Raw genomic sequence first — 23,296 nt, forward strand, 5'->3', positions numbered from 1 at the left:
TATTAACGATCCCTGAAAATATTCATAAAAAATAGAAACGATCAATAAAAAATAAGAAAAAGATCCTTAGAAAAAACAAGCCATAGAAAATATGAAAACGATCAATAAAAAAAATAAAAAAAATGGTCCCTAGATAATTAGATAACATGTTATATAGGAAAAGGTCCATACAATTTTGAAAACGATTGTGAAATTATCCATACAATTGGGGAAATGAATCATAAAATTTGGATCCAATAAAAACAATGGATGACTTTTTTGTAAAATCTTTACTGTAGATGTATGGATCGTTTCTAAATGTTATGGATCGTTCTTCGATTTCTATAGATCATTTTTTATATTTTATGGGACGTTTTTCTTTTTTCTATGGTTCATTTTCTATTTTTTATTGATCGTTTTCATTTATTTATAAATCATTCTAGGAAGCTTTTCTGCTATTTCATGCAGCAGTTTATGAAATTATTGAATTTTTCATAGCTAAACTTTACGAAAACAAGGGACCATTTGACAATCTTTCATGGTTTTCCGGTATGCTTCTGTGGGATATGAAAAAGTTACCAATGAATAATTTGACAATTTTTCATGGATCGTTTTGTAAGTTTAACGGCGAATACATTGGGCTTACCATAGACAAAGTTTTCCTCGCTGAGACCGGCCCACTATTTACACCTTCTTCAAAAATGTTTAAGGTGCTGATTTTCTGAAAGCCCTCACTGAAAAGTAAGAAACATGCATTTGGTTACTCAAATTGATGGACCCCCCGATAGTGAGATCCACAACAATTTTTGCAGACCCCTCGATTTTGGTCAAATGGTGGCACATTTAAACCGTTCTAATTCGAAAGTTTCTCCAAAAACCACCTCAAAACGAATTGTTGTTGAAAAGAGGAAAGATAGAGTTACTATTTACAATAATAAAAAGTTGGGTCGGCCATATTGATTTTGGCCGCCATCTTGGATTTTTGTACCAAAACATTTTTTCACCATGAGGGCAACCACCGATTTTCAAAATGTTTGCATCAATTGAAAGCTGAGGCATTTATACAAAACATATCAAAAAATTAGAGATGTCTTTTTTTCCTATCAAATTCCCGATTTTTTTTATGATTTTTGAGCCTAATTTGAGATTTTTTTCTCCTGTTTTGAAAATTTTTGAGACAGTCCCTCTAATACCCAAATTTTTGATTTTGAACTTAATATAATTTTTCGTCATCTAAAATCTATTTAAGCATGTTTTAAAAGATGATTCTTTTTAATTCTAGATTTTATAAATTTCGATTTTTGATTTTTCTAATTTTTATTTTTGAACATCCCCCCACTTTTATATTTCTCCTGGAAGCCTTTTCGGGATGCGGATTTTTTGAGACAAAAACATTTTAAGATTTTATGAATATTGTTAAAATATTAATATTTCAATTTTTTTCATGGAAATTTTTATTATCCGCATAATTTTAAGGAAAACAGTTTTAGAGTGTATTCGACTCCCTTAAACTATTATACTATGATAGAATGATTTGGGAAAAATTTAAAATATGTGATTTGTAACGATTCAATACAAAATAAACAATGACTTCTGAACAATGACTAAAACATCAATTTTTCAATGATTTTTAGAAAATGTAAATACGCTTTAAAAGACACCAAAAACCATTTTTAGATATGCAGAACAGGCCTAAATGTCAGCCAAAAATATAAAAAAATTGATTGTCCATGAAACAAAAATTACAAAAATGCTCAAACTATACCCCGTCTAAAGGCGGGATTGGGTATTAGAGGGTTAAGAGAATTACTATTTTTAAATCTTTGTTTAAACATAGTTTCCGGATAAACTTAAGCATTAGATAAAAACTGATTTGAAGAATATCACGCTTAGTCTTGCATTCAAACTGGCGAATTTCATAAATAAAGATACAAAATATTTAAAAAGGAAAGATAATACTTTTAAGTTAGGCTGGCACAAATTTCGATTTTCTCTTAAGTCAACCCCTCTCCCCTTCCCCCCTCCACAACTTGGGAAAATGTTGGTCAGAATTCGAATTTTTGAGGGGGGACAAAAATTAATTATTAAAAAAAATTAAAGTGATATTGAAGTTGTCGAGAAAATTTCTTAACAAATCCGATGAGTTTGATTTTTTGTACGAATTTAAAAAACATTTGAAAAGGAAGCTATTGTAGCGTTACTTACAGAAATTACACCAGTCTTTGCCAAAACATTGTAAATTTTATTGCAAAACTTCTGGAACAACAACATAACGTACAGTGGTCGTTTTTAATTCTTTTTGTGGGATTTGCTTGGCAAACCAATAGCGGAATTTAGGGTAGAATTTACTATTTTTGCAGCAAGTCAAGTAGTCTGAAATCTTAAAAATATTCGGGAATATTTATGAATCTTTACGATAATTTAGGAGTACTATCTGAGAACGAAGAAATTCTAAATTCTATTTGTCCTAGATAAATTCCAGTAGAGTACAATATCTTCAAAGATTGCATTATTAAGTTCTCCGAATGTGTTTAATATGGCATTCTTCAAAAATTCTAAAGAAATGTTTCTATGAATTATTATTCCTCCCCCACCCGCACATTCAAAAATCCCAAAATATTGAAGGGGCGAAAAATCCTGGCGGCCAATGACTTTGTTTTCAATTGAAAAAATGTTTTCAAGCTACAATTTTTCAATAGTTGACCAATATTTTTTTTCAAAATTGTTTACACTGAAGTTTTTTTTACGCGGTACCGCGTACAAAAAACCGCATTATTTCAAAAAACTTCGTAAAAAAAAAACGAGTTTTTTTTTTCAAAAACACGCGCAAAATAGTCGGGATCACATCTAACGAAACTTGACTTTTTTACGACGTTTTTTGAAATAACGCGTTTTTTTTACGACGGTTTTTGAAATAACGCGGTTTTTTACCACGTTTTTTAAATAACGCGGTTTTTTACACGTTTTTTTTACGCGGGACCATTACCGTCGTAAAAAAAACTTCATTCACAAACTTATTTTTTTTTTTCAATTTTCCAAGGATTTTTTTTTTGTTCCCTATTTATTTCTATCCCCCCTCGTACCCGATGATAGGTCTCGGGCATAAAAGAAAAATAATAATTTCATCGGCCTTACACGAAAAATAAAATGTTCTATGAAAATTAGCAAAAATTAAGATATTTTAACAATTACCATAAAATCGCAAAAAAATCATCCTAAAAAATCGGTATCTCAAATAGGTTTCCAAAAATATAAAAGTGTAGTGGTGTACAAAATAATATAATAAAAATCAAAAAACAAAATTTACAAAATATCAAATTAAAACAATTTGTCTTCCAAAACATGAATAAATCCATTTTAGATGACGAACAATGATATTTAGATCAAAATAAAAAATTTGAGTATTATAGGGTTAGGGTATTGTAGCAGCTTTTTACATAAGATGAAACTGTATAACGGGTGGCCACTAAATATCGGGAATGCTTTGAATGTGCTCTTAAAAATATATGATCTTTAAAAATGGCAATCTGAATTTAACTATCATAAAGGTTTAACAATGTACGTCCATGGAAAATATAAAATTTAAGAAAGTTGAACGTAGTAATTTGTACAGTATTTTTTTTGCAGTGATGTTGGAGCAACTGCTTTGTACGACTTTTCAGAGATTACTTTCACGCATTTTCTGCGTCTGTGAAATCGTTGGTCAAAATAAATGGTTTCTCAGCTACCTTTAGCATCTACACACTCAAACAGTAATAAGAAAAAATGGGGATACTGACTTGTTTTTTTTTTTGCTTTGGTTGTAGCCTTTTCCCGTAAATGACATTTATAGAAATTTCCAAAAAATGTTATTTTTCTGTATCACCAAAAGGTGTCGATGTAATTTGTGCACTGCGGTTCATTGTTGAACTTTTTTTGTGCTATTTTTTTATAACGAACCATTTACATGTTATTCAAAGTGTAAATGTGATTTGATGTAAATATTTGTAATTTAACAAGGCATTCTATTGATTTATCCAGCCCATGTCACAAAAGAAGATTTTATTATGTGAAATGATATCATGCTTATTGGTTTTGCTAGTTTTCCTCTATTTCCTTCAGGATCTGTTTCTTGGGATGCCGAAATGTGGAATTCATTCAAAACCGGGCGGGTTCTAGTTTTATAATGGTTTACTATTAACTTTTTTTACGGTTGTTTTGAGCAATCAGTAGAGCCGCCAAGGCGTTTTGGTAGTGCTTCCTATTTCAATGTCGTTTTCTGCAGAACAGAATAAGTTGACACAAAATAAAAAATACGCTGACTTTGTGGATAGATAGACGATGGTTTTGTCTAAAAAATGTTTACTCTATGGACGCTTCTATTGTTTTTAATCAGCTGCTAAAAGCATTCCCGTTATTTAGTGGCCACCCGTTACATTGCCTCATTTTTTTTTGGTTTTTGATTTTTTTTTATAAATCAACACACAAATCCCGTCGACGCGACTTTTTTTCAATTCAAAAAAAATTTTGCTCATGTTTGAGCTTCTATCTGAAAGTGCTTTTAAAGTTGTTCGTTTTGCAATATTCTTCACCTAACCTTTGAAAAGAGCGTATGAAAAAATCTTGATTATATTCTTTAAAAAACGGTTTGTTGGATAGAATTTTTTTTTTAAAGATGTAACAGGATATTTGAGATATTTGGTACTCTTAGAGAAAACTACACTAATAGCAATACTCATCGCGAATATAAGTTAGATGTATTATTAAGTATTCCAAAAACCTTGCCCCTCGATTTTAGTGGAAAGCGGGTCTATTGATTTTTACCATTTTATCTCGATTTTTTTGTTTTTCATCGTTTTTAGAAAACGGGCAACGGAACAAATTTTTTGGATTTTTTTATATCTATAATAGATTCTACATACCAGCTCTAATGAAAAAAAAAATACTGATAGCTATGGATTTTTTTTTAGATTTCAGTCACGGGAAAAGCGTTTATATTTTGATATCATTGCCAACGTTAGAAAAAAATGCTGGTTAAATTTTTCGGAATATGCATATAGCTACAGCAAATAAAAAAATAAAAAAAAAACAAAAAAAGAGACAAAAGAATAGGAATTTGTCAAATGATATTCGAGACGGTTTGAAAATTCGCATATTTGAGCAATAATTGATCCTTTTTTATAAAAAAAAAACTGTAAAACAGTGAAAAAAACGTCTCGTTTAACATCTAATGTTATTTTCATGAAATCCCATACATTTTCTTATTTTTTTCATTTTAAAATTTGCACAGTTTTTTCATTGTACCTGTTCGTAGAATCTATATCTGATATCCCAAAAATGTTTTGCTTTTGCTTGTTTTGAAAACCGTTGAAAAATAAAAATTGCAGTCCTTATTATAAGTTAGGTGAACAATATTTCAAAACATATAACATAAAACACATTCTCAGATAAAAGCATATGCATGTGCAAAATTTCATTTGAATTACAAAAGGTCTCGTCTAAGCGATTCGTGCGTTGAGCTGGAAAAGCTCTAAACGAGTACTCCTTAAACGCGATGCTACATACTTTTACAAACGCCGATTGTAATTCATAAAATGTGATCAAATTTTCCGAATTACTGTTCATTCGATTTTGCAGCTACATAAACAAATAATTCACACCACACCAAAAAGAAAATGTAAACCTCCTCTTACAGACACATTACCCAAGTAACAATTTGATAACCAATTTGCTTTCAAAAGGCTTTAGAAATTGTTTTTGAACCAAAATAATTAAGATTTGGCTTTATGACGATAATCATAACCTCCTCGAAACCACTTGACTTAAAAATATTACTACACCCCTCATTCTGCTATTATTAATACATTCATATTATTAATGTGTCTTTAACTATTGCTATTGTTGTTTTCTTGATGAATTCACTGTATTATCATATAAGTAGTGATGTTTCGACGAAGATGATTCCAAACCAAAGAACAAACAGGCAAACAAACACTTTCAATTACAGTAGGTATGCCCTCTGTCATCGCACGCCCAGCGCTACAATCACGTAATGTATTCCTGCTAGAGATACGGTTAATGATTATAATCTTTTCGGACACTGTCGGTTTCTTGGCATAGAGAGACACATTTGTAAAACGAAGAAAACAATTCCAAAATGGGATGCAGTTGATTAGTGGTTTTAAGCGCTTTGGTTCGACCCTAGTACAATCGAACGGGACACACACAGAGAGAGAAAGATAGATATCGAAAACAAAGGTTGTGGATTTATGTAATGAGAGTTGGGGAAACACGGGAGTTAGCAGAGTAGGAAAAAACGTTAGGAAGTAGAGTAAATTAGGAAAAAGAAAGAAACGCTAATGGCGGTCATTTAAGCCACTTACTGGTATAGATGCCGGTTTGTTCACAACCACAATATCGTCGTCCATGTGCACTATTGTGATTGGTTGACTAGTAACTGGAACTTCATGTCTGGAAAATACAACACTCATATGTAGATGAAATTCTGGTATTGATTTGGTTGTTTGGGTTTTTTTTGTTGTTGTTGCAATTCTCGGGAAAGGATTTTGGGAATGAAATGAGGTTTCTGTTTCGGTTTTTATCGACATTTGGTTGCAGATTCCTTTGCCTCGTAATTGGTTTTAATCTCACAATGGATAGCGAAGTGGGGGTTTGGATGTGTGTATGTGTGTGTTGACGAGAGGGTTGGGCTTGGTTTTCTAGTTACTGGTATTCATTCTTTCGATTTGAGGCCAGACTACACTGAAACAAAACGGAACGTGAACAACAGGATGGAAGTGGATGGGTTGGTCGAGCTTTGCGTATGGTGAGGTTTTTTTCTCTCCTTTCACCCCGGGTTGGTTTGGTGGATTGGTAATGAATGAACATGCTTCGGTGGTTTCGTGTGTGGATTTCGCTTATTGGATTTTTTCAACGCTGTGCTAAGATACGCAGCGGTGCTAGTCTCGGAACTGTTAGAAACAAACACGAAAACAAAACACGGACCGGAGCCGATGGTGAGGGGTGATGGATGACGGGAAAAGGTTGCACGGAACACAAAAAAGGATCGTTTTGGGGAATGTTTGGTCTTGTCCCAATTTTGATTGCGTGAGTTTTAGTGTGCTGACTGGCATGTATAACATTCATTGTTAAACGTCTGGTTCAACGGTTGGTTGGTTGGTTGGTTCGTTTGGTAAATGGCAATTTTGAAACTTTCTCTCTCTTGAACTTGCCACTGCTGGGCTGGGATGGATGCTGGCTGACTACAAACGCAGTTTAGCACATTCACACGTGAGCGGATTCACTCGAAAAAGGACATTGCATTGCAGCAACGTCTGCCATCTAGTATATGTATGATGTGTAGCAGCTCAAGTGGCTCGATTAGATCCAGTCGGTACAGCAGACATGGAGAGCAATATTTCGACTAAAAGTTAATTGGGTGCCATGCGATTTCGGTTAAGGGGTAGAATCAAATTGTAGAAAATTATATGATCGTGACATATGCTTCATGAACGTGAGCTCACAAGTTATTTGCTTCCATGATGATAGTATTTCACATATATTGGTAGAACATTGATGGTTTGCATAAAACTCCGCATTTCAAATGGCTATACGGCAAAAATGAATGTTATACAAGAATCCCTTTAAACTGAGGTAATATTCCTTTAGAGCCCATGTAGCCACAGCTTTAAAAGCATGGGTATGCAGCGTGACGGGTTCGATTCTCGGTCGATCCAGGAACTTTTCGTCAAAGAAATTTCCTTGAATTCCATGAACATCGAGTATCTTCGTGCCAGTCACATGATAAACATCATTGGCAGATGAGGCTCTAAGTTAATAACTGTGAAAGTGCTTATAGAAAACTAAGCTGAGAGCAGGCTTTACCTCAGAGAGAAGGTTATGCCAGGAAGAAGAATATTCCATCAACACGAGAAATTTAGGAGTATGCTAATGCTGAAATCAAATCAATCATAAGGTAGTTTTTGTTTGAAGTTTCCGAAAAGCTTGCAAATTATATAATTTCTGTAGAGAATCCTCTCATGATTCTGTGACAAATTCATTTAAGATTCTGTCGAGAATCCTTTCAGGACTCTGTGGAGAACCCTTCCAGGATTCTGTGGAGAATCTTCTTAGGATTCTGTAGCGAATCCTCTCAGGATTCTGTTAAGAATCCTCTCTGGATTCTGTGAAGAATCCTCGAAGGATTCTGTGGAGAATCCTCTCAGGGTTCCATAGAGAATCCTTTCAGCATTTTGAGGAGAATCCTCTCAGGATTCTCTGAAGAACCCTTCTAGGATTCTGTGCAGAATGCTCTCAGGATTCTGTGGAGAATCTTCTCAGGATTCTGTGGAGGTTTCTCTTAGGATTATGTGGAGAATTCTCTCAGGATGTTGTGGAGAAGATTCATCTAATAACCCCTTCAGGATTCTAAGGATCCTCTCAAAACTTTGAAAATAATCCTCTCAGGATTCTTCTCAGAATCCTGGAAGCATTATTTTCAGAATACTGAAAGGATTCCTCTCAGAATCTTAAAAGGATTCTTATCAGAATCTTGAAAGGATTCTTCTCAGAATCCTGAGGGGATTCTTCTCAGAATCCTGAGTGGAATCTTCTCAGAATCCTGAAAAGATTCTTCTCAGAATCCTGAAAGGATTCTTCTCAGAATCCTGGAAGGATTCTTCTCAGAATCCTGGAAGGATTCTTCTCAGAATCCTGGAAGGATTCTTCTCAGAATCCTGGAAGGATTCTTCTCAGAATCCTGGAAGGATTCTTCTCAGAATCCTGGAAGGATTCTTCTCAGAATCCTGGAAGGATTCTTCTCAGAATCCTGGAAGGATTCTTCTCAGAATCCTGGAAGGAATCTTCTCAGAATTCTAAAAGGATTCTTCTCAGAATCCAGAAAGGATTCTTCTCAGAATCCTGACAGGATTCTTCTCAGAATCCTGACAGGATTTTTCTCAGAATCCTGACAGGATTTTTCTCAGAATACTGGCAGGATTCTTCTCAGAATCCTGAAATGATTTTTCTCAGAATCCGGGAAAGGATTTTTCTCAGAATCCGGGAAAGGATTCTTCTCTGAATCCGGGAAAGGATTCTTCTCAGGATCCGGAAAGGATTCTTCTCAGAATCCTGAGAGGAATCTTCTCAGAATCCGGGAAAGGATTCTTCTCAGAATCCGGGAAAGGATTCTTCTCAGAATCCGGGAAAGGATTCTTCTCAGAATCCGGGAAAGGATTCTTCTCAGAATCCGGGAAAGGATTCTTCTCAGAATCCGGGAAAGGATTCTTCTCAGAATCCGGGAAAGGATTCTTCTCAGAATCCGGAAAGGATTCTTCTTGGAATCCGGAAAGGATTCTTCTCAGAATCCGGAAAGGATTCTTCTCAGAATCCGGAAAGGATTCTTCTCAGAATTCGGAAAGGATTCTTCTCAGAATCCGGAAAGGATTCTTCTTAGAATCCAGAGAGATTCTTCTCAGAATCCGGAAAGAATTTTTCTCAGAATCCGAAAAGGGTTCTTCTCACAATCCGGAAAGGATTCTTCTCACAATCTGGAGAGGATTCTTCTTAGAACCCAGAAAGGATTCTTCTCAGAATCCGAAAAGGGTTCTTTTCAAAATTCGGAAAGGATTCGACTCAGAATCCGGAATGGATTCTTCTCAGAATCCAGAAAGGATTCTTCTCAGAATCAGGAAAGGGTTCTTCTCAGAATCCGGAAAGGATTTTTCTCAGAATCCGGAAAGGATTTTTCTCAGAATCCGGAAAGGATTCTTCTCAGAATCCGGAAAGGATTCTTCTCAGAATCCGGAAAGGATTCTTCTCAGAATTCGGAAAGGATTCTTCTCACAATCTGGAGAAGATTCTTCTCAGAATCCGGAAAGATTTTTTCTCAGAATCCGGAAAGGATTTTTCGCAGAATATGGAAAGGATTCTCCTCACAATCCGGAAAGGATACTTCTCAGAATCCGGAAAGCATTCTTCTCAGAATCCGAAAAGGGTTCTTCTCACAATCCAGAAAGGATTCTTCTCACAATCTGGAGAGGATTCTTCTCAGAATCCGGAAAGGATTCTTCTCAGACCCCGGAAAGGATTTTTCTCAGAATCCGGAAAGGATTCTTCTCAGAAAACGGAAAGCATTCTTCTCAGAATCCTGATAGGATTCCTCTCAGATCCGAAAAGTATTCTTCTCAGAATCCGGAAAGGATTTCTTTAGGAATCCGGAAAGGATTCTTCTTAGAATCCGGAAAGAATTCTTCTCAGAATACAGGCAGGATTCTTCTCAGAATCTGGAAAGAATTCTTCTCAGAGTCCGGAAAGAATTCTTCTCAGATCCTGAAGGATTCTTCTCAGAATCCTGAGAGGAATTTTCTCAGAATTCTGAGAGGATTCTTCTCAGAATCCTGAAGAGCTACTTCTCAGAATCCTGAGAGGATTCTACACAGAATCCTGAGAAGTTTCTCCACAGCATCCTGAGGAGATTCTCCACCAAATTTTGAGAAGATTTTACACGGAATCCTAAAAACATTCTCCCACAGAATTCTGAGAGGATTCTCCCCAGAATCCTGAGAGGATTCTCGACAGAATCCTGAAAGGATTCTCGGCAGAATCCTGAGAGGATTCTCGACAGAATCCCGAGAGGATTCTCAACAGAATTCTGAGAGGATTCTCAACAGAATCCTGAGAGGATTCTCGACAGAATCCTGAGAGAATTCTCCCCAGAATCCTGAGAGGATTCTCTCCAAAATCCTGAAAGGGTTCTCCCAAGAATCCTGAGAGGATTCTCCCCAGTATCCTGAAAGGATTCTTCCCAGAATCCTGAAAGGATTCTCCGCAAAATGCTGAGAGAATTCTCCACAGTATCCTTAATGGATTTTTCCCAGAATTCTGACTGGATTCTTCTCAGAATCTTGAAAGGATTTTTCGAAGAATCCTGAGGGATTCTTCTCAGAATCCGGAAAGGATCCTTCTTAGAATCTGAGAAGGATTCTTCTCTGAATCCGGAAAGAATTCTTCTCAGAATCCTATAGAGATTCTCCTCAGAATCCTGAAGGGACTCTTCTCAGAATCCCGAGGAGATACTTATCAGGATCCTGAGAGGATTCTCAACAGAAGCCTGAGAGGATACTCTACAGAATACAAAAGGTTCTCCACAAAATCCTGAGAAGATTTTCTTATGAATCCTGAGGAGATTTCCCACGGAATTCGGACAGGATTCTCCACATACTCCTGAGAGGATTTTCCAAAGAAGTCTAAGAGGCTTCTACACAGAATCCTGAAAGGATTTTTTACAAAATTTTTAGAGGATTCTCCTCAGAACTCTGAGAGGATTCTTTACAGAATTCTGAGAGGCTTCTCCTCAAAATCTTGAGAGGATTATCTTCAGAATTCTGAGAGGATTCTCTACAGAGTACTGGAAGCATTTCCAACCAGATGTTCTACAGAATCCTTAGAGGATTCACAAAAGAATTCGGTGGGGGTCCGCTTCAAAATCCATGAGAGTATTCTCCACAGCATCTTGGGAGTGTTTTGCATAGAATCTTGGGAAAGTTCTTCCCAGAATCCTGAGAGGGTTCTCCACAGAATTCCGAGAGGATTCTCCGCAAAATCCTGAGAGGATTCTCCGCAGAATCCTGAGATGATTTTCCGCAAAATCCTGAAAGGATTCTCTACAGAATCCTGAAAGTATTTTTTCCCAGAATTCTGAGTAGATTCTTTCCAGAATCCTGAGAGGATTATTTCCAAAACCCGGAAGCGGATTCTTCCCAGAATCCTGAGGAGATTCTTCCCAGAACCCTGAGGGTATTCTACCCAGAATCATGAGGGGATTCTTCCAAGAATCCTGAGAGGAATCTTCTTAGAATCCCGAGAGAATTCTTCACAGAATCCTAAGAGGAATCTTCTCAGAGTCTCGAGAGACATCTTCACAGAATCCTAAAAGAATTCTTCTCAGATCCTGAGAGGATTCTTCTCAGAATCCTGAGAGGATTCTGCTTAGAATCCTGAGAGGTATCTTCCCATAATCCTCTGGATCCTGAGCGGATTCTTCCCAGAATTCTGAGAGGGTTCTTCACAAAATCCTGAGAGGATTCTATCCAGAACCTTGAGAGCATTCTTCCCAGAATCTTGAGAGGATTTGCCCCTGAAGCCCGAGAGAATTCTTTCTCAGGATTCTAAGAAGAATCCTCGGAAGATACCATTGCTAGACAAAATCGGAGTTGTATGCAAAGCATTCGTTGCACCAGTTTTAACTAAACACATCATCGAGTTTTGTAAGTCACCATGTTTTTATCACACCAAGCACACTAAAACTCAAACACTGTAGGACAAGAATCGAAGGGATGAAACACAAACACATAAACAAAAAAAAAATCATAAACAGAGATGGAACGAGAACGCTGTATGGGGGGGAAGCACCTCGGGATGCAGAAAGTGATGGTGTTAGTCAGCGAGGTGTTGTGTTTTGATTACGATTCTGAAGGCTATGCTTTCCGTGTCGTGAGATGAACGTGTTGTGGTGGCTTCTGCTCCACGACCATTATTGACGGAGAGATGTTTCGGAATCATGGAATATGTTCAAGTTACGCAGAATTCCGAAACATCCCTAGTTTGAAGTAGACTGTTCGAACGTGCATTGTTCAAATCGAACTGAATAACGCGCTCAGGGGTTCGTATATGCAAGAGATGACGGAGCACTAATAACTTTATAACCAACAGCGCAGAGCTATTTACAGTTTTTGGTTGGCGCAGTTGGGCGTGCAGCGCGTTGTGTATCCGTGTTCTAAATGATTTTGTTTAAACTCTTTTATCGCAGTCTTTTCTGTACAGGTTATTACTGAACTTGCTTTAGCACAAGGCACACTACTTTTGTTTGGCTTTCGTTTCTATACAGTTTTGGTTTAACTCGACTGATGAGAAGGGGACCTAGCATTTTGTACAACTTTTTGGTTGGCTTTGGAGATTTCCAACAGTCACGATTGCTTTACACATAGAAGATGAAGAAGGAAACAACAAATGGCAAATTCGCATGTCTTTCTACAAACTACTGATAGAAGAAAAATCTCGACAAATCAAGAAAACCAGGTTCTCAACTGAAACTGAGAAAAGTAAAACCGAACAGGGGGCGTGTGGTGGGCGGGTGCGGAGGATGCAGGGATGGGGAGATGGTGGCATTACCTGTGCACGATGTTCGCCAGGAGATCGTTATGCTTTAACCTATAGTCTGTTGGCACTTTTTCGTAGTTGACCGTCAGGGTGCCGGCTTTGATGCACCGCTCGTACTCCTCGGCCGGATGGGCACGGAACTCGCGGGCGAACACATCCAGGATCTTTTCGCCCACCCAGCGGCCCTTGGTGAACGTGGTGAAGGTGAAATAGTACGGGTACACCTTCCGAAGGCCTAGATGGGGATGGAAGAAGGGGCAGGAGTAATGGGGTTGATTAATCACCATGATAAGAGATCAAGTTCTAGTTGAGTTGAGGAAATGGCTGGCTTTTCCATTTTGTCTTAACACATCAGTTGGACTAATGAGAGCTACGATAAAACCATGCAAAACAGAATGTCTGTTTTTAGTTTAAACTTTACATTGTCCAGCTTGTAAAATTATACTACAATTAAAGAAATTATCATAGTTGGTAGCTAACATGATAAATCACATGAAGTTACAATAAACTTGACAACAATTTGCATCACTAGTTGTTAACACAACAATGTGAAGTAATCCATATTGTGTATCGATAAAACCCCGGTTGGAGCCCTCCTTAAACCACCTTTCTGAAACCAAGCATTAACGCGGCAGACTTACCATTTTCGATGTAGTAGGACGTCTCGTGGTACCGCTCGTCCGTGAAGCCCGGTCGTTTAGCTTTCAGTGCTTTGGTTTCCAGCTTTGCCTGCAATCGAGACGAGGAGAACAAAGAAATTCATCAATATTTCGTGCGTCACAGGCATAAAGACGAAATGGAATGGATTACTTTCCGCCTTTCTATCCATAGAATTCCTAGCTGAATGAGACAAATGTTTCGGCAAATAATCGAACAACTTTTGCAAGACACTACAACTGGAAGATAAATCCCGGTCACAGAGCGAAGGACACAATGAACTCTGGCAAATGTTTACACGGAAGATATAATCCACGATAAAGAAAGATTCGCTTTGTCAATAGCAACATGGATGGGGTATTGTGTTACGGATCGTTTAGCTTTTCGACATATTGAAGCTTCTAATTGCTCCGGCAGCTTTGTCACAATGTCAATCGTACTAAATCATCTCGAGTTTTGTTTGGAGAAAATGATTATGGTGACGCCATTACGCTTTCAAGAGCATTCATTTAGTAATGATAATTTTTAATGATCTACTTTTAGGTATCAAGTTTGAAATATCTCAATTATAATTTACCCTACGCATGGGTTGTACGACCAACTGGTTTTGAAATATAATCTTATAATTTCACCACCAACCAACCCAGATTTCCTCACCAATCTAACCGAATTGCCCCAAAATTGCTCTAACTTGACACCTCAATGTGAGAAAACTTTCGAGACAATATCCGAAGCTACCGGAACTCCACCACCAGAATCCATAGTTTTTTTCCACCCTCTTTCTATCCTCAGGCTAAAAAACACGAAGCAACTTCCAGTTTTTTTTTTGCACCCCAAAAAAACTTTGTTTTGACACCCGAAAATTGTGGAAACATGTTGCAGCTGGGTGCCCTCCTGCAACTACTGAAGCGCCCTGTACCGTCCAGAGGCTGCATTAAACACTACACGGAATGTGATATCTTTCATTTCATTACAGTCCGACGATCTTTTTAATAAACTATATTGAAGTATCACAAACCATCACTTATCTTATATTACAACGATTCACTTTTTCTTACATCACCTTGACATTTTCTGTATTTCTTCATCGAACTACTAAGTTTAATAATCTATAGACACTTCTAGCTTCTTCTTGACCAACTACTAAGTCCTACCTACAGCCTTAGGACAGTATCTAGAGGTGTCCCACATGGGAGCTCAAGACTTATCCGATGTGCTGCCTGCGTTAACGTTGTCGCCGAACTCCCCGACTACTGGCCCCGACTGAAGCCAAAGCCTCCGTATTTATAGCCTAAATTTCCTAGCAATACCCGAACCAGCTTGGGCGTGTCTAAAATTCCTACGATCATTCTCGTCTTGCCGAAGATGTCATGATAATTCCTAACAATGCCCGAACCAACTTGGGCGTATCCAAAACCCTACCAAATAAAAATACAAATAGGTCCAAAACCTAGACCTCTACCTATCCTACTTGTCCTCATCGTGATTAAAATCCTTCTCTACTTGAAAACATCACGACTCTTCTATCTTGGGCGTATCCCAAGTCCTACCAAGAATATTAATGCCAACGAAAAACTTAAATCTCCTAACCACGCCTGACTTGGGCGTGTTCGCACAAAACCTATTGAGAATCTTTACACCAAGGCCTACATCTTCTAGCCCCGCCTCACTTGAGCGTATACAAGGCTTGGGTGTGTGAAAGAATTGAACCCCACCATCGACGTCATTATCATTCTCCCCATCATCATCATCGTCACCATCATCATCCTCATCGTCTTTGGAATTTGGCACCTTACTTGGGCACAGTGAACCCACAGCCGAGCCCCGGTCGCGGATGTTGGTTGAAATTATACCCCCACATTCTTTTCTTTCAGTTTACTCGAAGTCAAAACAAATCGAGTGCAAAACAAGTCCGGCACCGTATGCCGCCAATACGGTGTCTCAATTTCAGAACATTCCAGCTAAGGTTCACCTGAGTTCAGAACCTTACCCGGCCAATTCGGCGCCTTGATTTCGAAACAAAAATAAACAATCTTTGTTCCAGCGCGATCAATATGATGTCGCGGTTCCATATCATTCTTTCGGGTTTATTACCCATCGTTGTCCCAAGCGTAATTGAAATTGCATCACACCGACCGGACCTAACGCGTTGCAACACGATCGCACCCGGCCACCACCGGACGATGATGGGTTATAAAAACTAGGTCAATAACGAATGGTGCGATTTTCGTTGCTTCCAATATGCCGCGCGTGAGGTAGGTAGACCCTACTATGAAAATTGAATCTAAAATCCCCCCCGGGCAGCTGTTGGGAATGTGGGGTGAAAATGCATTTTTGTTTCAGTTGAATTGACTTTGAATATCGGAAGGCGTGGGAATATTTAGGTCTTTGCATGCCCTCCCACTTAGCGGAGTTTGAACGTGTATAAAATCACGTTCAAATGTAAGTATGTGGGTAAAATGTATCCCCCGGAAAAAAAACTCAGCATTTAAATGATGATGCTAACGATGATTGTTAATATATAAACTGAAACTGCTATACTATTCTCAATTTTTCCTGTAAAGTGTCTCAAAATGTTTTCCAATACAGTTAGCTGATCTAAATCTCCCAAATAAACATTAAATTTTGTATTAACCCTCTGACATTCTTCCTCAAGAGATTGACTTCATTGGTACTCGCTGCTGCTCCTCTTGATTCGTCGTAGGTGTTGTTCGTCTGCCTTTGATATGTGCCTCTTCTTGTTCAATGCCCAGATCAATTGGTTAGTATCAGGTCTCAGATGAGTGGTATCGTTGCTCTCCTGTTATACTGGTTTGTCGTGAAGATGATGTAGTTGATTCTGTTGATGTCGTCTCCTATGGTGACGTGACCATGAAGCTTTGGTATCCGGATATTACCTCGGTTGAATCGTATTTCCCTGCTTGGAATTCCCGCGCTGTCGTTTGCAGACAGAAGAATTAGTTTTACTGTTGCTTTCTGTTGTTTCTCGAAATAGTGTCATAAGTTGCCTTCCGAACTGGATTGTTTATCATTGTCATTTACGGTGTTATGGTTGATTACTTATCGCCCGCCTTCTGAATTTTGTTGGTATTGGATCAATCTCAATAGTGATGCGAATATTGTTGTCTTTGACCTGGTGCAAATTGTGGAACTGTTGCACATTCTTTAAAGAGTTTGTAATTAGTTGGCTTAAATTCCAAACCTTTTGATGATGTCGAAATGTTGCATTCCGGGTTATGGTTACTGTTAATTGTTGTTGTAAGAAGCACGGAGTAAGTGCTTTCTCAATGGTGAATGTAATGCGGTTGGTGAACATTACATTATGTCGGTTAATTTGGGAAACTTTGAAGACGTCCTTCTCTCATCATATGTCTGTATGAATTGTTGTTGTTGTTGTTGTTTTTGTTGTTGTTGTTTTGTTGTTGTTGTCGTTGTTGTTGTAGTTTTTCCCGATGCTCTGCATTGTGTTGGTTCATATTAGCAGATTCGCAGATGTACAATAATATTTGTCTCGATGTGCCACCCGAGTTGACCTTGAATCGTCTCCGGTGAAAAATTATGTTCGCTGAATCCTCTCCTCCGCCATACCAGCACCTTTGACCTTCAACTTTCCATCCGATCTGTTATTTCTCGTCTTCGTACCAATTGACTGTGGTACGTTTTCATAGAGGTACCGTTGAACTGCTCCTCTGGTTGCTCTCGCCGGATGTTGCCTTCTCGTCTTGTCCTCCCACGTCATCTCTCGAGGAAGTTGTATTTAAATTCTATCGAAACCATCGATTTATAAAATATTGATCTACCATGGCAAACTGAACTTTTAGTCTTCATGTTATTATTATTTGTTCTTCTTGTATGTGCAAAATATAACCTTTACAATAGTATTTAAAAAAACTGCACCATTACATTAATCATGCTCTGTTACCGTTACTTTTCTTAATAGTCTGTTATTTTTTTTTTTACTCAAAAACCGTAAAATATTAAAATGTGAGTTGTAGCAATGGAAAGCTTCTGTAGGGTCACTATAAACATCTATATTACCAATTCCAAAAAAAACTCACTACAGAATTCTCTCCAGTGCGTGTTCTTTGCTCCGTTTCCTTTCGCAGGCTCGGCTTGATCGCCTTATTGCTACGACTTCTCCCCCTTACCGAATAAGGTTTTTGGATGGATACCTGTAACGAGACTTAGATCTTGTGTTTAATTCATGATTTGAAAAAATATAAATATATTTATGTTTATTTCTAGTTTTTGTTTCTTGACGCAACCTAATGATTCCGAATCTATAAATATTACTTCATTTTTCATTTATATATTATTTTTTTATCCAAATTAGTTATTCACTCATCATTCACACTCAACATTCACAAGCATTCTGGGGGGCCCTCCCTTGTCCTCATCATTCAATTTTCATCCGATCTCGTATATACTTTCAAAAGTGTTATGTAACATGGTCATTTCTATATAGGAGCGTCCTCCGTAGTTTCATTTGGGTCTAAATTGTTTTTAAATTGTTTTTTTTTTGTTTCTGTTTGTTGTCATTGATTCTTTTTATTATTAAAATTCTCAATCACCAATTTATGTCTTTTTTCTTTTAATTAAATCTGCTTCTTTATTCAAGAATCTCTCTAGTTCTAGTTATTATTTTTCTTCTTATACATTCCCCGCTATTGTTACCCGATATACTCTGTATAACCCAGTGGTATTTCCCCTTTCATATCTTATACGATTGCTTAGTATTTCCCATCATATTTTTCCCAATATATCAAATGCCCAATTCTTAATCCCCCAATTTTTATATACCCTTTTCAATTAACCATTTTGCTTAGTTATGTTTACTCATCCCAAATTACCCCTTTTCAGCTCTTCGGTACATTCAAATCGTTCTTGCATTCAAACTCATGCCGAATTGATGGACGCATTTTTGTTATAATCCAGCTGTACAAAATTTCCCGAAAACTTATTTTCATTATCCTGATTCATTCATCATCATCATTTCTTTATGTCTCTTCATATTCTCATAAAATTTATTTATTTACTAGCTGTACCCGGCAAACTTTGTCTTGCCTACTGCGTTTTTTGACGTTTCAAGCTTCTATCCAAGACCAAGTCCCCGGTCACAAAATGTATGGAAGATCATTTTTCAAAAACTCTCAATTTTTTCATGTTTTTTGCCTCATAAACCTTCCTTGGGTGAAAACTAACAGAACAAATCAAAGATGATCAAAATTGGACCTTTCGTTCGCAAGTTATGCGCGGTCCCACGTATGCCACTGCATTTTTATATATACAGATTTATTGCTATTATCATATTTTTTTTTTTATATTTTTTTTTCAATTCCTTTTAAGTTGTTACGATATAATTTCAATTAAGTTAATTCGTATGCTCTCCAATCGTTAACCGCTTTGTTTTGAACCTTACTACAATTATATATGTTAATTGTTTATTTAATATAATAATTCAAATAATATTCCTAGCTATCCTACGCAAGCCTCTATCCTAATATATTATTCCTATGGTATTTTTTTTTAACAACATATTTAGTAACTAATATTTACAAAAGTCATTCGTAATTAGGAAATAATTGGTTTTTTCAATATTTACATCAATTTATACATTTACGACTACGCATAGGTAATCAATCATTATACTTTTTTAACCTATTATTGTGGACTTTTTCAAATTTGTTCCCATTTTTTATAATTGTGGTTTGTTCACTGGGTCGGTCAACGACTACGTATGGGCCTCTCCATTTACTTTGAAGTTTTTGACCTGTTCCTGTTGGGATTGCTTGTACTAAAACCAATTCGCCCCACATAGGTTGCCATTCTTCGGTTTTCTTGTCATAAATAATTTTACGTTTCTCTTTGGAAATTGTGGCATGTGCTTCACACATGTCATCGAACCATGCCTGAGTTCAACAGAACTCGCACGTTGTTCCATGCTGGGTCGAATTCTAGACCCTATCAGTTAGCAACCCGTCGAGTCGATGGCCGTTGCATTGCATAAGCAACAACCCGTCGATTCGATGGCCGTTTCAATGCATAAGCACTTTCAGTTGGAAAGTGTCATTTTATAGAATATTACTTAATGACTGTTTTCAGGCAATGCTCGTTCTCAAGCTGCCTGCGGTGTGGCAGAGCCAAATGTGTGGTCTCTTTCTATGCCTATTCTCTCTCTCTCTCTCGAGATCGGTGCATCGATCTCTGATTGGTTGTAATTTACATAGGACTTCAGACTCCTCATTAGTTACTAAGGCTAGCTTAAGTCGAAATTATGAATAAAGCTTCAGTCTGGTGAGAACCACCAAAATATCATTATCTTTTCATTTTACAAAATAATCAAATTTCTTTTGGCGTTTTCATGCAAATTTTTAAGAATTTGTTTCATTTCGCAAAAATAGTCATTATATGTTAGATCTGAATTTGTTGGAGTATATATGGAGGTAGGAATCCTTGCCTTTCTTCCATATAAAAGTTCGAATGGACTGTAGTTGGATGAGCTGTTATTTGTAGTATTGTATTCAAAAGTAAAGTAATCAAGATGTTGGTCCCATTGTTGCGGGTTTCCTCCGACAAATTGTCGCAGATATGTTTTAATTCTCTGTTTGATCGTTCTACTAAATTTGCTTGTGGGTGATAAGCACTTGTATTGATTTTTTTGATTTTCAAAATTTTGCATGCGTGTTTAAAAAATTTGCTCATGAAATTTGCTCCTTGGTCTGTCACAAGTTCCAACGGAGTACCGAATTTACAAATGAATTTTTCGACAAAAGTTTTGGATACAGTCTCCGCTTCTTGATTGTCCATTGGAGCTACTACCAAAAATCTCGTAAGGTCGTCCTGCATGACCAGCGCGTATTTGTTGCCCCATTCGGATTCTGGGAGAACAACAATGTCCATATATAATTTTTCAAATGGCTCGGATGACGTTGTAGTTACTTTTAACGGAATTCTGTTGGATTTACAAATTTTATTTTTCTGGCATGAATCACATTGTTTTACGTAATTCTCGATGTCTCTTCTCATGTTTTTCCAATTAAAAATAAGACCAATGCGTTTCCGCATTCGCCTTGCTCCAACATGTCCGCCTAAAGGAGCATCATGGAACTCTCGAAGAATTGTTTCGATATTTTCATTACGTACTTCAGTGCGTTCCGAATCTGCGTTATAAAGGCTTAACGTAATTTGATTTTTCAAAGCTAAAAATTGAATCATCTCAAGTACTTCAAATTGTTTAATCTTTCTGAACGAAATCAAATGAATATTTCTGGACGTTGTTATCAGCGTTTTATTTTGATTCAAGCAATTGCTAAGTTTGTAAAAGAATGTTTTGGTATTAATCATTGAATTACTTTTGCCTTCCACAATAATTCCGAATAAATTACTATCTGGAATAGAAACAACTCCATCTTCGCAAAAATCTTTCAATCCATGGGTTAAATCAATAATTTTTGAAATTTCATTAAATGCTGATCTGCTATTTAAAATTACAATGTTACAATCAGCATCTGCATTTTTCAAATTCCTAGAAATTTTCAATCGATTTACATCATTTGGATTATTCTTGGACATCTCTAAAAATTCATCATATGCGCTTGCCGCAAATGTGTCATTAGTGTGCGTGTTATTGCATAAATCGAAAACGTCGGCCATAATGGATTCCTCAACTTTAGCCTCGTCCGATATCGCACTCGTACTTGCTGTAGGTGATTTTGACACCTTGTTTATGCCTCGTAGGTCGGAACCCGTGCAATTATTATTTACGCTATCATTCATATAGGTCATCTTTTGCGTTTTTGTTTTGGTTCCCTCGCTTTCATGGTCCCGGTCAGCGATCGCGCCCCCGTTATTGTCGCCAGAAACGGTGTAGTTTTTCATCAGCTGTTTGTTCGCTTGATCGCGGTCGCGGTGTTTTTGGTTGGATACGTTTTCTTGTTCTGCTCTTTTCGTTTGCTGTCGGGTGACCACAGCAATTAATTTCGACCTTGCGGTTTTAATTTCATCGGCTGGATGACTCTGCTCTTCTGATTCATTGTCTGGATTTAGCCTAGAGAGAAAATCCGCTACAACGTTATCCTTTCCTTGTTTGTATCGAATATCGCATTCCAATCCTTGCAATTTCAAACGCAAACGTGTGAGGACTGATGAAGTTTCTTTTAGATGCCATATTGAGATCAATGGTCTATGATCTGTGTAAACAATAAACCTCTGATTGTAGATATAATGACGGAAATAATTCACTGCCCATACTATGGCCAGTAATTCTTTCTCAATTGTATGATATTTTCGTTCTGCTCCAATAAGTCCCCTACTAGCGTAAGCTATGGGTCTGTCAATTGATTTTTCATTCGATAAAACTGCTCCAATAGCGTATTCACTGGCATCTGTCGTTAAAACAAATGTGTCCTTGTAATTTGGTCTCACTAGCAAAGAGTCAGACGTTAAAAATTTTTTCAATTCTTCAAATACTTTCTGGCACTCGGAGGTCCAGTTAAATTTTACATTTTTCTTCAATAGATCATTCAGAGGTTTTCGTTTTTCTGCAATTCCTGGTATAAACTTACCATAAAAGTTTACTGTTCCTAGGAATGATCGCACTCCTTTTACAGTTTTTGGTATTGCCATTTCTCGTATAGCCTTAATATTACCATCAAGCAGACGAATACCATTTTTATCAACTGTATGTCCTAAAAATTTCAATTCGGTTTTCAAAATTTGGCATTTTGTTGGTTCAATTTTTAAATTATGTTTACGAAGAGCTTTCAAAACTTTAATCAGATTCTCGTTATGCTCTTGAATTGTTCTTCCAAAAACAATGATATCATCCAAATAAACGATTGCCTTAACATCTTCAATTTCAAATAAAACTGTGTTCATCAGTCTTTGAAAAGTTGAGGGACTGTTTCTAAGCCCCATAGGCATTCTCGTGAATTCAAAATGACCTTTGGGTGTAGAAAATGCAGTTTTTGCAGCATCTCTTGGGTCTATAGGAACTTGATAAAATCCGGATTTCAGATCAATTGTTGAAAAGTATTTGCTATCGCCTAGGCTATCCAATATTTCATTTATTTGTGGAATCGGATACACAAATGGTTTAGTTATCAAATTCAATGCCCTAAAATCTACTACAATTCTATGCTTTTTGTTTCCTTCTTCGTCTAGATCTTTCTTTGGTATGCATAAAACAGGCGCATTCCAAGGACTTTTACTGGGCCTAATAATCCCTTGCCGACGCATTTCTTCAACTTCCTCATTAATTTGTTTCTCTGTTGATTCAGGGAACCTATACTGCCTTTTATTTATTGGCACATTAGTCGTTGTTTCAATTTCATGTACTGCTGCATCTGTTACTGTCAGGTGATCCCCTTTCAAATAAAATACATCACAATATCTTGCCATTATATTTTCCATTGCGTCGTAATTAGCGCTTTTCAAATGCTTCAAATCAATTGTATCTATCAATTTTTCGATACGATTTTTACCTTGTATTTGTTCATAATTCAAATTATCTATCAAACTTAGA

General features: G+C 37.1%; 1 protein-coding gene across 3 annotated transcripts in view; it reads right to left on the bottom strand.

The window, feature by feature from the left end:
* Nucleotides 1–23,296, bottom strand: part of LOC109421283 (pseudouridylate synthase RPUSD2) — a 646,492-nt gene that overhangs the window by 92,385 nt on the left and 530,811 nt on the right. For 2 of the 3 annotated variants that reach the window (XM_029852879.2, XM_062850210.1), the window contains exons 4-6: nucleotides 13,758–13,845; nucleotides 13,129–13,351; nucleotides 6,342–6,429 (exon numbers count right to left, since the gene is read on the bottom strand). In XM_029852879.2, the coding sequence (XP_029708739.2) occupies nucleotides 6,342–6,429; nucleotides 13,129–13,351; nucleotides 13,758–13,845 (399 nt within the window). The remainder of the gene's footprint in view (nucleotides 1–6,341; nucleotides 6,430–13,128; nucleotides 13,352–13,757; nucleotides 13,846–23,296) is intronic. The other variant, XM_062850211.1, reaches the window with a different exon arrangement.

This window comes from Aedes albopictus, chromosome 2 (genome assembly GCF_035046485.1).
Source record: "Aedes albopictus strain Foshan chromosome 2, AalbF5, whole genome shotgun sequence".
Taxonomy (NCBI): domain Eukaryota; kingdom Metazoa; phylum Arthropoda; class Insecta; order Diptera; family Culicidae; genus Aedes; species Aedes albopictus.